Here is a 17,119-nt window from a genome sequence, read left to right as displayed (position 1 = left end):
GTAACATTGCGATGTTACAGCAGGAGGAGGGTGGAGGGAGGGAGAGCGGGAGGCGTCACAGCAATCTTACAGCAGGAGGAGGGGGGAGGCGTCACAGCAATCTTACAGCAGGAGAAGGGGGGAGGGAGGGAGAGATAGCAGGAGGCGTCACAGAAGATTATGAGGCGGCGCTGGGCACGAACGGCAGTGGGTGCGGGCGGCAGCTTGGAGCCATTTACATCCCCTTGGGCACCTTATTTTTTATGAATGACAGGTTAGTAATAGCGTATTTTTAGCAAAATGAGCCTACAGATTACATTTATAAGACCACATTAGGAATGGTTAAAGCTTCCTGAACATAACCATATTTTTATCTGGAGGGGGTGAAACCTGGTGACAGAATCCCTTTAAATAATATTGTATGATGTGATAAATTATGAGTGGAAAAGGGTGGGGGGGGGGGGGGGGGTTCTCTCCCAGGAATGGGGGTGGGGAGGTAGGGTGAAAATAGGGAAAAATTGAAAATATTTATTTGTTTTATATAACTGTGTATTGTATTCTTTTGTATATTCATAAAAAATAATAAAAAGAAAATAACTACTTTGTTAAACTGTGATTTTCTGTCTGTCCTTGATTTTACATGATCCTTGTATTTGTGCACTTTACCTTTTATTATCTTTAAGAGGTAAATTAAGTGTAGCCTTCTTATTGTTTGTCAGGTCATCTCAGGTCAAGGCGATGAAGCTTTTTTTTTTTTCCAAATCATTTTCTAATTCTTGGCTGGTTTCCCTCTTTGCAGCACCCATCTGACAGGGCGCACAGGAAATCATGTGAATACTGGGTAGGCCCATAATCCACCACCCCCTGCTCAAGTGGCACATAGCAGTACACTGACTGCGCTACGTACAGAATACTGTATCTCAACCCGCCTATGTGTCCATGTAAGAGCTGGGCAGCTTATTTAGGAAAAAAAACTGTTTATCTTTATAGATGCATCAGGAGAGTGAGATGACTTCTAGGCACAGAGGCAGGTCAACTGGTCTCCTCTTTCCCCAGAAACCGACCTTCTCGATGTCACTGTAGGTTACCCCTTCATCAGTCATCTTGCAGTGTCTTGCGGCTGCCTGCCTCTGTGTGATCATGTGTTCCTGGCTCACATGGTTAAGCGGGTCAAGACGAGAGCCAGTTTCTAGGATTCTGACGAGGGCTCATGGACAGAACAGTCTGAGGCACAGCCTAGGCAGTGCACCACTACTGAAAATGAATGTGTTTGGCGCAGTTTTAGGGAATTGCAAACATGGGGTCAGGTAATATATGTAGCTGTACAGTGGCCCCCCAGAAAGAATTTTACTGGTGGGCCCTAGGCTCTTCATTGAACAGTGGTGTGGTATACTATTGCAACTTGTAAAGTCAGTTTTCCGAGTTCAATAAAGATGTACAGAGTTGGTGAGAAATTGAAACACAATGGTGAATTTATCAATCCTCTATGCCAGTTTTCTGTAGTAGAAAAGACACAGATTTGGCGCAGGTACAGTTTTGCTCCACGTGTGATATGTTAGTAGTTTTCTTTTACCCTCGTCACTTTTTGAAAGAATGGATGGTTAGGAGGCGAGCTTGGTGAGACCTTCGCAGCCTGATGGTGACCAATATGCATGCCAGAAAACTGCTGCACATTACACAAAAAATCCATAGATTTCATTTTTAGGCGCACAGACCTCCCCAGTATGAGCCCAAATCATTAATGTTAAGATTATTAATACTTTTTATACACCGGATGCCAGAGAGTTCCTAATAAGATTGCTGTTAGAAACACCAGCCTCAATACATTCCCCTAAGGTATTTTAGACGGTTGCTTACTTTTCATTATCTTTTCAGTGCTTTACTCACTGGGACTTCTTTTAAGATTCGCAGTAAAATTCTCCGTTGTATCACATTGTATCAGCTACTTTACTTGGCGGAATTAAATGTTGAAAGAATTATATGTTCACCACACTGAGGTAAACCTTTTTCAGTAGTGGAGTTAGCAAATAAGTCTTTGTAGTTTCTCTCCCAAGTTTCAGTTTGTCGCTGGGCTTTTCACTTTTCCGGCTCCCAGACTTCCACTTAGCTACTGGAACTAAGCGGTGCCCCGTTTGACCTCTGAGATTTTTGTATATCCAAGCTCTATGTGATGAGACTAATGTGCCTGGAGATTTCTGTGTGTATATGCTATCCTGACATTATTTCATTTTCAAAATTACACTTTTCTTAATATTCTGTTTTTTGCTTTTTTTTTTTACTCACTTATAGCGGGTTAGTGCCTTTGCATAATGCTTGTTCCTATGGACACTTTGAAGTCACAGAATTATTACTTAAGGTGAGTGACTTTTCTGACGCTGAAGATTGCAACCTGATTCTGCAAACATCCAAGTGGTCTGACAATTGATAGTCGTGTGTAATACTTGTAAAGTAGCTCGCATACAATTCCTTCATTCGCCTATAAAAACTCCAGTAATTGCCTGCGAATACACCAAGAAAGGTGGCCAAATGCCTTATACAGAAGCAGGTGGATAACTGAACTGTTTACAATCAATACACTGACACAGCCTACACGTGTTAGCCCTTACAGTCGTACCAACTTAAAAACATTATCTCACAGAAAGAAATTTCAAACAATGCTATTTTGTCATTGGTTGGCTAAAATATTGTCTTTTGTTAAACTTAAAGGGAGTCTGTCACCACATTTTAGCATGTTAGACCGTTAAAATAGGGTTATGTGATCCAGCCAGAACATAAAAACGGTACCTTTGTGGTAGAAAACGGACTTTTCAATTTGCAGAAAACGAACTTATAAGATTATCTTCTGAGCCCTCTCAAGTGCCCAGGGCGGTCTCTCAATCCTCGGAGCCCCAGGCAGGCACCTCCTAAACTGCTGATAACTCCGCCCTCCGTGCGCCTCTGCCCGCCCGTTTACTCCCCTCCCCTGTCCCTTTCCACTGTGGCTGTGCGGTACAAATCGTAGCGGGCGCATGCGCAATGCGATGCCCGCTCCTGGCAGGGCATCGCAATACCTATTGCGCATGCGCCCGCTACGATTTGTACCGCACAGCCGCAGTGGAAAGGGACAGGGGAGGGGAGTAAATGGGCGGGCAGAGGCGCACGGAGGGCGTAGTTATCAGCCGTTTAGGAGGTGCTGCCTGGGGCTCCGAGGATTGAGAGACCGCCCTGGGCACTTGAGAGGGCTCAGAAGATAATCCTATAAGTTCGTTTTCTGCAAATTGAAAAGTCCGTTTTCTACCACAAAGGTACCGTTTTTATGTTCTGGCTGGATCACATAACCCTATTTTAACGGTCTAACATGCTAAAATGTGGTGACAGACTCCCTTTAACACAAGAAATGATAATTTTGGTTAAAGTCATCCATTGTGATTGTTTAGTGGAATGTTTTACGTGTGAAAAGTGATAACACAAATGGTAAGGGGTGTGTGTGTGTGTGTATGTATATATGTGTTTATATATATATATATATATATATATATAGAGAGAGGCGAAAGAATCCGGAATGCACTCCAAAATAAACGTGAAATAAATGATTTATTCACCCATAAAAATGGCAAAACTTGCGACGTTTCGGCTCACAAGAGCCTTCCACAAGCCTGCTTGAGGAAGGCTCTTGTGAGCCGAAACGTCGCAAGTTTTGCCATTTTTATGGGTGAATAAATCATTTATTTCACATTTATTTTGGAGTGCATTCCGGATTCTTTCGCCTCTACAATACTCAGGGTATTGCCTCTACCCTATGCTGGATAGTGCACCCATATCTAGGTTGATGCTCCCGCTGGATTTTTTATTTTATATATATATATATATATATATATATATATATATATATATATATATATATATATATATATATACATACGATAGCAGGTAATTACCTGAATTATAGTATTATTAATAAGGAGAGGAATGTCTATAAATGGGGGAACCCAAACCCCAGCAACAACTGGAGGTCGCATACCCTCATAAATGTGGATCGGAGTCTGTCGGCATTATTCATGTCGACACAGCCATCACATGTGGGATTATTATGGGTGAGCGCATCGTGATTTTTAACTTAGCGCAGTTATGCACTTTTTTAGCACAGGTGCACTTTATGATTTGTGTATGAGCATCAACGAATCATAATTATAAATTTTGAGGAATATAATATATCATGTACATTAAATCAATGTTTGACTACTGATCCTGATATTATAACTATGTAAGGGTCCTATCACACTAGCGTTATTCTTTTCGGCCTAGAGTTCCGTCCTAGGGGCTGAATAACGGAAAATAACTGATCAGTTTCATCCCCATGCATTCTGATTGGAGAGCAATCCGTTCAGGATGCATCAGGATACCTTCAGTTCAGTCTATTTGCCTTTTCAGGACAGAGATAATACCGCAGCATGCTGCGGTTTTATCTTAGTCCAAAATTCCGGAACACTTGCCAGAATGCCGGATCCAGCATTTTTTCCTATTGAAATGCATTATTGCTGAATCAGCCCAGAGTGTTCCGGCAAAACGGATCCATTGCAGACTGCAAATAATGTGAAAAAAATAAATGCTGGATATGTTTTTTCCGGGTGACACTGAAGAGACTGATCCGGCATTTGTCAGACGGATCGGGATCCCATCAGTGTGCATACATTCTGCCGGAATCCTCTGCCGCAAGTGTGAAAGTACCCTAATGCACTTTATCCTGATTCACATTGTTTTTATTAAAAAAAAAATTGAATCATGTTTATTGATTGATTGGAGATAATGATATGTATTTGAGCATCACCCCTATATATCCTATATATACGCTCGTTGTGAGCACTGTTATCACTGCTTGACAAAGGCTCCATAGAGATGAGCTGAAACGTTGCATTGGGTTTAATAAAAGACTGAAGTGCTGCTTTGTTACCTACTTTATGTATGTATGTATGTATGTATATATATGTGTGTGTGTGTGTGTATATATATATATATATATATATATATCACAGACAATAGCAATGAGTGGGTACAATGCCTTATAGGAATAAGCAATTACCCACTACATAAAATAAAAAAAAGGGCAGCACTCCATAGTAAAATATATATATATAATACAAAAAAGGGCAGCACTCCATAGTAAAATATATATATATAATACAAAAAAGGGCAGCACTCCATAGTAAAATATATATATATATAATGCAAAAAAGGGCAGCACTCCATAGTAAAAATTAAAACATTTGTATTCACCCATGTGGTACAGCAACGTTTCAGCTCAGCAATAGAGCCTTTCTTAGGCTCTATTGCTGAGCTGAAACGTTGCTGTACCACATGGGTGAATACAAATTTTTTAATTTTTACTATGGAGTGCTGCCCTTTTTTTGTATTGTATTGTATAATATATATATATATATTACCATGGAGTACTGCCCCTTTTTTGTGTTATATTTTTATATATATATATTTAGCACTATAACGGTAGGCAAAATGGGGTCAAATGCAATCGGACAGTGAAATAAGTCCATTTCATACAGGGCTTTGCCTGTTATTTTGTTGCACAGATTAAATGTTATGGGGATATTTATCAAACTCACATAGCCAGGGCAAGTTGTGCTTTTTAGTTGCACCATTTCCTGTTGCATATGATAATTTTTTTTAAATGGGGTACAATTATTTAAAAAAGCACAATTCCACCACAATTTATGGATTTTGTTTTTACGTTTCCTATGCAGTAAAATTGAGCTTCATTCTCTGGGTCAGTATGACTGCAGTGATAACACTTTTATATAGTTCTGAAACTAATTTTGTCTTTGCATCGCCATATTAAGACCCCCATTACTGTTGTATTTTTTCTATGTGTATGGAGCTCTGTAGGGGCTCATTTTTTGCGGGATGGTCTGTGGTTTTTATTGATACCATTTTGGAGTGTGTATGACACTTTTTTTTCAATTTATTTGAGGAAGTGACATGACAAAAAAAGATGAATCGCCTATTTTCATGTTTTTCTCATTACATAGTTTGCTGTATAGGATCAATATTTTTATATTTTTAATAGTATGGGCGTTTTCACACGTGGCAAAGCCTATGATGTTTGTTTTTTTATTGTTTATTTTAATTTTGGGGAAATGGGGTTGATTAGAATTTTTACATTGTTCTTTTTTTTTTTTATATATATAATTTATTTCTTTTACACTTTTTAAGGCCTTTTTCACACGGGTGTCATGTGTGAGGGCTGGATAGGATGCGGGTGCATCGCAGGAAAATCGTACGATTTTGCCTGCCAGTGGGGTGAGTTTTGTATGCGATTGTGTTATTCCGTTTTTTCTGCACGAGTGCAATGTATTTTGCTCGCACGTGAGAAAAAACTGAATGTGGTACCCAGACCCAAACCTGGACTTCACAGAAGTTAGGATTTGGGTTAGGTATTCTGTAGAGTTTAATATTTTCCCTTATAAAATGGTTATAAGGGAAAATAATAGCATTCTTAATACAGAATGCTAAGTAAATTAGGGATGGAGGGGTTAAAAAATAAAAACATTTTTTTAACTCTCCTCATCCACTTGTTCGCACAGCCCGGCTTGTCTTTCTTCTTCTTTGATGACCTGGGAGGAAAAGGACCTTTGGTGACGTCACTGCGCTCATCACATGGTCCATCACAATGGTGATGGACCATGTGATGAGCGCATTGACGTCACCAAAGGTCCTTTTCCTCCCAGGTCATCAAAGAAGAAGAAAAAAGACAAGCCGGGCTGCTCGAACAAGTGGATGAGGAGAGTTCAATTATTTTTAATATTTTTTTTTTTTAAGTCATAAACTTAAAGCAGCATTTCTGAACAAAGGTGTAAAGTTGAAGATGCACCAAATTTCTCAAGTGTGATACCGCAAAGTAAACCACGCAGGCTTGGGCAAACCTGACTTGAAATATTACCCTCATGATAAATTCCCATTGTGTATACATTGATGCGGTTCTGAATGCACCTCTCCTGCCCCTTTCTGGACCCTCAGAGGTTAGAGGGCTGTATAACCCTTTTCAGTGTCTCAGTATACTTGCCCATTAGGTTTTACTGCAGTTTTGTGCTCTCTGTTGGTTTGTGCCTTGTAATTGTGTACTCTGAATGGCGATGTATGAAATGGTAAAAAGTGATTAATCTGTGAAGACTTTTGTCATCTAACATATTGGTCCTTTTTCAGCATGGAGCGTGCGTCAATGCCATGGATCTCTGGCAGTTTACACCATTACATGAGGCTGCATCCAAGAATCGGGTTGAAGTTTGCTCCTTGCTGCTGAGTCATGGTGCAGATCCAACACTAGTCAATTGCCATGGAAAAAGTGCAGTGGACATGGCACCTACTCCAGAGCTCAAAGAGAGATTAACCTGTAGGTGATATAAAGAAATTTCTCAAGAAATGTGTTTTTCCTTTTAGCCTTCAGCTACATATGGGCAAGGGGGAGGGTTGTTTTGTGTCCTATGATAGTAGCACAGATGGAGCCTCTCTGACCCTTGGGCCCGCTAAGTGTTTATGGCCAGTACTGAATATTTCAATGTATAGGAAATGATTGTGAACAATGTTCCAGTCCAGTCCTCTTTCCATGTCCCATATTTTGTGTAGGAATATCTTCTGAACATAAAAGTTTTAATGTAGTCTTTTCCCATCAGACATAGGGCTCATGCACACGACAATATAGTATTTTTTCCATGTCCGTTCCTTGTTTTTTGCGGCTCATGTGCGGAACTATTCACTTCAATGGGGCGGCAACAAAAACTGGAAATGACTCTGTGTGCATTCTGTGTCTGCAAGGCCGTTCCGCAAAAAAATAGAGCATGTCCTATTATTGTCCGCATTATAGACAAGGATAGGACTGTACTTTTAGGGGCCGGCTGTTATGTTCCACAAAATGCTGAATGCACACAGCCAGTACACCCAACAATCATGTGCATGAGCCCATATACAGTTGTGTATGGGTGGAATCCATGAGTAACTTGGTCTGCAACTGGTCAGTCGGACGTTACAATTACTAATATTCAACTCTACCGAAAACTTAATTCCAGTTGCTGAGCTTCTTATAAGAAGTGCAATAACAGAGTTACAGAATGTTGTTTTACCTAGATAGTGTAAGTCTGTCACAGCGGCACTTCATGCCACCTGCTGCTCCACTTCTCCCTCTGTTGGGCACGGTGTCTGCTCTGTGCACCCATTCTGTTGCTTCTGTGTAGGGTTGCAGCTGTCGACTATTTTTGTAATAGAGTATTCCATCGATTAATCCAACGATTAATCGTGTACACTAATAATAAATAACTAATTAAAAGAACGTTTTTCTTTATAAAAACTCATCAGCCCTGCCATGCCACCAGCTTGCCCCAAGTGCCACAGCTCCCCTTCCTAGCCATGTCCCCAGTGCCAGTGAAATAAAAGACTGACCTCTCCTGTAGGGACGCGCTCCACAGCTCCTCCATCTTCTTCTCCTTGCGACTTTGTCAGACAGCGTCGGGTCATAGTGCATGCTTATGTGCACTATGACCCGACGCTGTGTCAGGATACAGTGCAGCGGGTTACTGGCCGGCGCGGGACTAGGTAAGATGACACAAGGTTTTGGAGAATAGTAGGTGATATGTGGAGATTCCTAATGGTGGAGCGTCTGATATACCTGGCCCAATGGCTAAGCAGATGACCATTAAATGTAATGTAATGGATCACATAATTGGTATAGAGATATGACGCAACCGTGGGAGACTGTGTAAAAGATCCATGCCACGCCCACCAACGCGTAAACTTTCCGATCCCCTGAAGAAGCGACGTTAGCTGGCGAAACATGTTGGGGGACAGTCATTGAGGGTGTTTTTAAAGCAGGGGTGTAGCCTATTAATATCGAGTGTATTCAGCATAATAATAGTGTATTCAGCAATAGGTGTTCTCAGCCTTAGGCCTCATGCACATGACTGTTGTGTGCATCCGCGTCTGTTCCGTCATTTTTCACAGTTTAGCGGAGGTCCCATTCATTTCTATGGAGCTGTGAAAAAAAAAATATGATAGTCCTCCGTTTTTCTCCGCGTCCGTGATTCCAGTCCTTCAAAAAAATATAACCTGTCCTATTCTTTTCAGTGGAAAACAGAGGACGGACCCATTCAAGTCAATGGGTCCGTCAAAAAAAAACTGATGCACAACTGGTATGTCATCTGTGTCCGCGTCAGTGTTCGTTTTTATCTACAAGACCTTTTCATTAACCTTACTTTTTTCCCCCTGTCGGACAAAAAAAGGAAAACGCTGAAGCAAAATCGGACACTGACCACTGAAGCCAATTCACTGACAGTGAAAAAACACTGTCATGTGCATGAGGCCTAACACGAGTGTATTCAGCATAAGAATAGGGGGGAGTCTGGAGCCAGCGCGCAGCTTCCACCCCCTTATTGAATTGCAGTCCAGATAGTGAACTGAGTATAAATTGATCCATTAACAAAAAATAGGCAACACTGATAGTTTTTAAATGGGTATATTTAATGGTCAGTAATAACAATTCAGCTGTAATAAGTTACCGTAAGTTTTATGGGAGTGAAAGACATATGTCAAGATAAGGCAAAAACAGTCTTGGGACTATAGGAAAATGTTGAAATCTGTTGACGTGGCATGGCGGTGTATCAGTAGTAACAGTGTATCAGTTAATGAAAGGGGCAGACAAATGTTTGTAGTATAAATTTTAAGCTACATTCACACTACAGTGAAAAATGGCTGTGTGAAGTCAGTGGGGTATTCACATGGCCAGGAACATTATTACTTCTGGGGGCCACTATGGGGGACATTATGTATACTGCAGGGGTTGGAATTTTATTCATAAAAAAAAGATGCTAAATTGGTTTCAAAATGGCCATGAAAAACTGACAGTGTCTCATTTTCATTTTTTTGTTTCTGTGACTGTAGCCTTATATCTGTTATCTTCTATCCATCTGTCACCAGTCCGATGCATTACAGCTGGGCTCTAGTATGTTCTGCTCATGGTGTCATTAATACTGCATATGTAAAAACACTAAAATGATAGTGTCAGGTATTTCTACTGTTTAGGTGTTGGGAAATCATTTATGGCTAGACTTGATACAAAGTTGTTCACGCCTCAAACCTGTTTTAATTGCAGATGAATTCAAAGGACATTCTCTGCTACAAGCTGCCAGGGAGGCAGACCTGGCCAAAGTGAAGAAGACACTTGCTTTGGAGATCATCAATTTTAAGCAACCGCAGTCCCATGAGACCGCACTGGTGAGAACAGAGGGCTTGGGTTGTACTTGCGGAGGAATGATGGTGTTATTTGAATAGCGCTGCCTAAAAATTAACATTTATTTTTTTTTTTGCCTGAAATTGAAGCAGTGATGCCAAAAAACTAACTTTGTGAAACATAAACTCCTATTTAAAGGGGTTGTCCGGGTTCAGAGCTGAACCCAGACATACCTCCATTTTCATCCCGGCAGCCCCCCTGACATGAACATTGGAGCAGTTCATGCTCCGATGCTCTCCTTTGCCCTGCGCTAAATCGCGCTCCCTTGCCCTGTGCTAGATCGCGCAGGGCAAAGGCAATTTTTGGAGAACCGGTGACGTATCGGGGCTCTCCATGGGGCTGCTAGAAACCCTGGTGATGTCACCGGCACTGATGGGAGGGATTTAGCGCTGCCCTAGCCAGTAAAACGGCTAGTTTCCGCCCGGCAGTGTGTTATTGAAAACAAAAGAGCTCGTGCCCTGCGCGATCTAGCACAGGGCAAGGGAGCGCATCGGAGCATGAGATGCTCCAAAGCTAGCCTCAGGGGGGCTGCCTGGGTGAAAATAAGGGTATGTCCGGGTTCAGCTCTGAACCCGGACAACCCCTTTAATACTCAAAGGGGTTGTCTCCCTTCAGCAAATGTCATGCATCATGTAGAGAAAGTTAATATAAGGCAGTTACTCATGTATTGTGATTGACTATATTGCCTCTATTCCTGGCTGCATTCATTTTCCATCTCATTATACACTGCTCGTTTCCATGGGTAACGGTCACTGCTGCGGCACAGATATGAGGTGGCTCTCTCACGGTTCCTATGGCGCAAGCACAGCCACTGCTGCTGGATTTCAGGGAGGTTGTAATCCCTGGAAACGAGCAGTGTATAATGTGATGGAAAAATGACTCCAGACAGCAAAGGAGGCAATATGGACAGTCCCAATACATTAGTAAGTGCCTTGTTTTAACTTCATAAATGCCGTTTGCTGAAGTGAGACTCAGATTGAGTCTTGTAATGGAGACGCAGTTGTAAAAGAGTTGATTTCACATAGGAAAAATACATTAGGCTGTCATTGGGGGACATCTGTCAAGCTCTTTACACCGCTACTGTGACGTAAAAAAGCCGCAGTTTATGGCATGCCATGTGTGCACCATAATTTGCCACCTTTCAGCTTTTTGGCACTTTTGCAGCAAAAAAGGGGTGGGCATTGTGACCCCCCCGCATTTACTATGACTTTCGGCAGTAGCTGGCGTAGACTTCACTTTCTGGTGCACATCAGGGCAGAGATCACCCTAATTTGTTAAGAGACATCTGCCTGTTAATAAAGTTGTCTCATGCTAGTCGTGATAATTGTCCCATGTTATGGTCCTGCAGATCTAGCTGTCCCGGAAAGGTCATAATGATCTGTCACCTCTCCTGACGTGTCCGTTTTAGTTACTACTTGCATTCAGTATGTAATAACCATCTGTTCTAATGACTCTCTCCATTATTTCTGATAGGAGTTATGAATGGATTGCTAGTAGTTTGCAGTAAAGGTCCTCATGGGTCTTACCTGTTGGGGGTGCGTTCCTGCACAGTCTGACACTGACAGCACTAATTGGATGATTTCAGATTGTGCAGGGACACCCATCTGGACCTTCATTGCAAGCAATGCTAGTGCTTCATAACTTCTTGAAAGAATAATAATGGAATGGCACAACACAGTCCTTAGAATAGATTTGCCAGAATTTTTATTACAAGGAGCATCTAAGTAATTACTAAAATAGACATGTCAGGAGAAGTTACAGGTCTTCCTTAAGAGAGACTCATTTGTCAAACTGTGCAAAATTAAGTGACCTCTCTGGCTTCTTCTTTGATGCGTATTTTGAATGACCCTCTCTTCATCTAGACAACTTAAAGGGGCTGTCTCACTTCAGGAAATAGCATTCATCATGTAGAGAAAGTTACTACAAGGCACTTACTAATGTATTGTGATTATCCATATTGCTTCCCTTGCTGTCTGGATTCATTTTTCCATCACCTTGTGCACTGCTCGTTTCCATGGTTACAGACCACCCTGCAATCCCGGCCTTTCTGGTGATTGGGACCGTGGGAGTGTACGTAGGCGAGTGCTTTTTTTCTTTCTTTCTTTCTTTCTTTTTTTTTTTTTTGCAAGCACAACCACCGCTTCTGGATTGCAGGGTGGTCTGTAACCATCAAAATGTGTATAATGTGATAGAAAAATGAATCCAGCCAGCAAAGAAAGCAATATGGATATTAACAATACATTAGTAAGTGGCTTCTACTAACTTTCTCTACATGATAAATGCCACTTGCTGAAGTGACACAACCCCTTTAAGAATCTGAACTGTTAATGTATCAATATTAATTCGTGCTTGCAGTATTTCCCTCTTGAGCAAGGCAAAGTAGAGAGAACCTTTACAGACATGTATTTTTAAATGGATGAATGTGGATGGATGTGCATGGATCCTTTATGGCGGCACATCAAGTCCTTTTGAATCAGTGATAGCAGACTCCTCGTGTGCCATAGTAGGGTGCTTTCACTAGAATATGGCATGACATTGAATGCACACAAGTTCAGAATGAGCCCGGAGTATGGACCTGTGAGCTTATACGGCCTTAGTCTTTGCAATACCTGTTCTGCATTTAGTATCGACTTAAAGAGGACCTGTCACCACTCCTGACATGCCTGTTTTAATGCTCCATGCATTCCTCGTGTAATAACCATTCTGGGGCATCTATTGTTATGTCTGTATGTTGTACCTTTCCTGTATTATTTCTACCAGAAGTTATGACTGAATTGCTATTAGCCTTCAGTAAGGGTACAGAGGGGTGGTAACCAGTTGGGGGCGTGTACCTGCAAAGTCTGACAATGGTGGCACTGATTGGATAGAGTCAGTCTGAGCAGTCTGTCCACCCCTAACTAGTTACCACCCCTCTGTACCCTTACTGAAGGCTAATAGCAATTCAGTCATAACTTCTAGTAGAAATAATACAGGAAAGGTACAACATAGAGCCATAGGAACAGATGCCCCAGAATTGTTATTACATGGGGAATGCATACAGCTAATAAAACAGGCATGTCAGGAGTGGTGACAGGTCCTCTTAAACATAATGCATCCAAAAGCTGCCGTATGAGAATCGCTAGAGATGGGGCAATTTATCTAAACCGTTATAAAGGAAACTGGTTACTCAGATCATCTAAGCCAGTTTTCCTTTGTACCAGTTTTGATAAGTCGCCCCCACAGTGTGTCGTACAGCAGATCTTCATATCCTCATATGAAATGAAAGGTGAATTATTCCCCAATTCCACTTGCCATCTCAACCCTCACATGGATGAAGATTGTGCCGTTGGTGTGGGTGTGATGGCTTATTTCATGCCTGCCTATGTTAAAAATGAGTCCCTCTGAATACAGTCTCTCTCCAGTTCCTTCGGTGAGCTCTGCTTTTTCACTGCCTATCAGAAAGTTTTTCAGAGGCGATGCTTGGTTTCAGCCCGGTGTACCAAGGAGACCATTTATTCTCTGGCTTCTTACTCGCCTAGATGACATGGGCATTGCTCATCCTTGGCACTGCAGTTACAAAATCGAAATTGTTTTCAGAGGAGCATAATTTACCATTGATCACCCTCTTACATTTTGCTTGGCGCATTGTATCTCTGAGCTAGACGTTTGATAAATGACTGAAGGACTCCATCTGTGTGAGCTGTGGAAAGACTGCCCTAGGAATATATAACAGTGATAGAGACAATGTCCTATAATGCTGCACCATCTAAGTGCGCCTTCAGATACTTTACCTAGGTGTTGACTTGTGTTTCTTTGTGCTCCCTCTTACAGCACTGTGCAGTGGCCTCTCTCCATCCAAAAAGGAAGCAGATAACAGAGTTGTTGCTCAGGAAGGGAGCCAGCGTCAATGAGAAGAACAAAGAGTATGTGTTCTGTTTGTGGCCTTGCAATTTATAGGACGGCAAAATGCTCCTTCTTCAGAAGGTTGTCAAGCCTGGTGAAACCGTAGTTACTTGTCGGTGTGAATGTTAAGGCTTTTCATCTAAATGAATAATTAATTCCAGATATGTTTTTATTTTCCTATTGTAATTTTTGTTGGGGGGTAGCCATCTTGCCTGAGCAGCATTTAGAGAGATGTCTTACATCAGCTACATGGGCCTTAGGAGATGACTCATTGACTTTTATGAGAGAGTCTTCTAGGCATGCTCCATGACCTGTGCGGAGGTCATTGTGCATAGAGGGGGAGGACGTGAGCATGTTGTGAATAGTGGTTCACATCACCACTATCTATTTCCACCATTCTTCTCCATTCTAGTGCCAGATTCGGTACATAGCTGACCCCAACGGCACTGAATGGAACTCATTGACTAGAATGGGTTTCCATTTCGGAGTCTGGAATTTATCCAGCGTGCAGGATTTTTTTTCTGGTGTCTTAAACAGAATCTGCAAGTGAAGCCCTGAACGGTGCCTCCGACACAGATGTGAATTTCTGATAATGGTAATAATATGGCTGTTGAGAAATGATCCCTATTGAACAGGAAGTGTCACCCCAGTGTGAGGCTTAGTGGTCAATGTGAAAACTGCAAGATTTCAAGATATTTAGTGTTTTTAATATGGTGACATGGAAAATGTGAAAACGAAATAACCAAAAACATATTCATAAACTCAATTCAAACAGTGGGTCATTTTCTGATGACCCATTTCACGTTAAGGTTGTGTTCACATCATGTCTGCGTCCCACATTTAACCTATACTTTGGGGGGGAAGGATGCAAGAGCTTAAAGGGTTTCTGTCATGAGAAACATCGCTATGTAGCTGACTGACATTAGTGCTGTTCTAATGTCAGCAGAACATAACAGTATGATTTATATCTCCCTGCCTGCCACTGTTCCCTCAAAATAAAGACTTTTATAGTATGCTAATGAGCCTCTAGGTGCTGGTGGGGCATTGCTGCAGCACCTAGAGGCTCCGTCTTCTCACCCTTTGGCACGCCCATGTACAGTTGATTGACGTCCGAGTTCTCCTCAGTGACCCGTAAATCCCATGCCTGCACCATCCCGTTTAGTATTCTCCGCAGGCGCATGCCTGTGCCGAATACTAAACGGCACAGCGCAGGATTTACGGGACACTGCAGAGAACGCTGACGTCAATCAACTGTACATGGGCGTGCCAAAGGGTGAGAAGATGGAGCCTTTAGGTGCTGCAGCAACTCCCCACTAGCACCTAGAGGCTCATTAGCATATTATAAGTCTGTATTTTGAGGGAACGGCGGCAGGCAGGCAGTAATAAATCATACTGTTATGTTCTGCTATTAGCACAGCACTAATGTCAGTCAGCTACATAACGATTTTTCTCACGACAGAAAACCTTTAATATATTACACTTCCATCCTGCAGAGTCCAGCCAGAAAGTCCAAGTTAGGCCTCATGCACACGACCGTTGTGTGTTTTGCCATGGATGCGGACAGCACACAGAGTGCTGTCCGTATCTTTTTCAGCTCCATTAAAGTGAATGGGTCTGCATCTAAGCCGCAAAAACTGCAGCTCGGATGCGGACCAGAACAACGGTCGTGGCATGAGGTCTTAAACGGATATGTTTTTACAATGGAACTGTAAAGTGACGGATGCTGTCCGCCATCTGCCATAGGGCTGATTCAGACGGCCGTATGTGTTTCGCAGTCCGCAAATTGTGGATCCGCAAAACACGGATACTGGCCTGTGTGCATTCCACAATTTGCAGGTTGCACATGGGCACCACTCTTATTAAAAAAAAAATGCCTATTCTTGTCCGCAATTGCGGACAAGAATAGGACATGATCCATATTTTTTGCGGGGGCCGTGAAAGGGAACAACGGATGCGGAAATTAATGCAAAAATACGGAACGGGTGCGGAGCAACACATACAGCCATCTGAATGAGCTCTTAGGCTCCATTAACATCACTGGTAACCTGATTCGGCAGGCTGTTCCACCAGATAACAGCCTGCTGGATTGCACCAGATCCACCATCGCTGGATACTACCTTTCACAGCTTGCACTAAACGCATCCAGCAAGGATCTGGCATGAATGCTGGGTTTCAGCCAAAGAAAAACCATTGCAGGTTTTTTGGAAAATATTTTTTTTTTATGAGGATTTGAAGGCATCATCTGAAAAAGAAGAAAAAAAAAGAATAATACGTTTGACGGTTGAAAATGTAATGTCTTAATGGGGTTGTCTTCACCAAATGGCATTGCAATTGTCCACATTGCCTCCTGGCTGGGTTCATTATTCCCTCGTATTATACACTGCTCACATCCAGAGGTTACTACTACCCTGCAATCCAGCAGCAGTGGCCGTGCTTGCACACTATAGGAAAAAGTGTCTATGCGCACTCCCGCAGTCCCAGCAAACGGAGAGGTCGGGGCTTTTTTCTACAGTGTGCAAGCACAGCTACCGCTGCTGGATTGCAGGGTGCTCATAACCATGGAAACCTTCCTCTGGATCAACTTGCAGGATAACAGGCCGAAACTGGATGGACAGATGTCTTTTTTTCGGCCTTGTAAACTATATTACTATATATAATGTGATGGAAAAATGTTATTATCCATATTGCTTCCTTTGCTGGCTTGATGCAATACATTAGTAAGTGCCTTGTATTAACTTTCTCTACATAATAAATGCTATTTTCTGAAGAGACACAACCCCTTTAATTTACCCTTTCTCATTTACTAAAAAGTAAAAATAATTAATAATAAAAAATAAATAAAAAACTATATATTTTTTATGCGTTTCATGCTGAACATAAAACCCTGGTATGCTTTGTGTCCATAAACAGCATCAAACAGAGTCAAAATTATGCACTTTTGAACTACGTTTGCCCAATTATAGTCTATGGGTGCATCGAGCAATACGTTTC

The 17,119-nt window shown here is 41.9% G+C and overlaps 1 protein-coding gene across 2 annotated transcripts in view; it reads left to right on the top strand.

The window, feature by feature from the left end:
• The window catches only part of LOC122945970 (poly [ADP-ribose] polymerase tankyrase-1), a 261,810-nt gene that overhangs the window by 142,949 nt on the left and 101,742 nt on the right, over positions 1 to 17,119 (top strand). For both annotated transcript variants that reach the window (XM_044305225.1, XM_044305216.1), the window contains exons 7-10: positions 2,269 to 2,335; positions 7,174 to 7,360; positions 10,109 to 10,230; positions 14,057 to 14,148. In XM_044305225.1, coding sequence (XP_044161160.1) covers positions 2,269 to 2,335; positions 7,174 to 7,360; positions 10,109 to 10,230; positions 14,057 to 14,148 — 468 coding nt within the window. The remainder of the gene's footprint in view (positions 1 to 2,268; positions 2,336 to 7,173; positions 7,361 to 10,108; positions 10,231 to 14,056; positions 14,149 to 17,119) is intronic.

The sequence above is a fragment of the Bufo gargarizans genome, chromosome 1 (assembly GCF_014858855.1).
Source record: "Bufo gargarizans isolate SCDJY-AF-19 chromosome 1, ASM1485885v1, whole genome shotgun sequence".
Taxonomy (NCBI): domain Eukaryota; kingdom Metazoa; phylum Chordata; class Amphibia; order Anura; family Bufonidae; genus Bufo; species Bufo gargarizans.
Note: the sequence above shows the minus strand (reverse complement) of the source record. Positions and strands in the feature narration are given on the sequence as shown.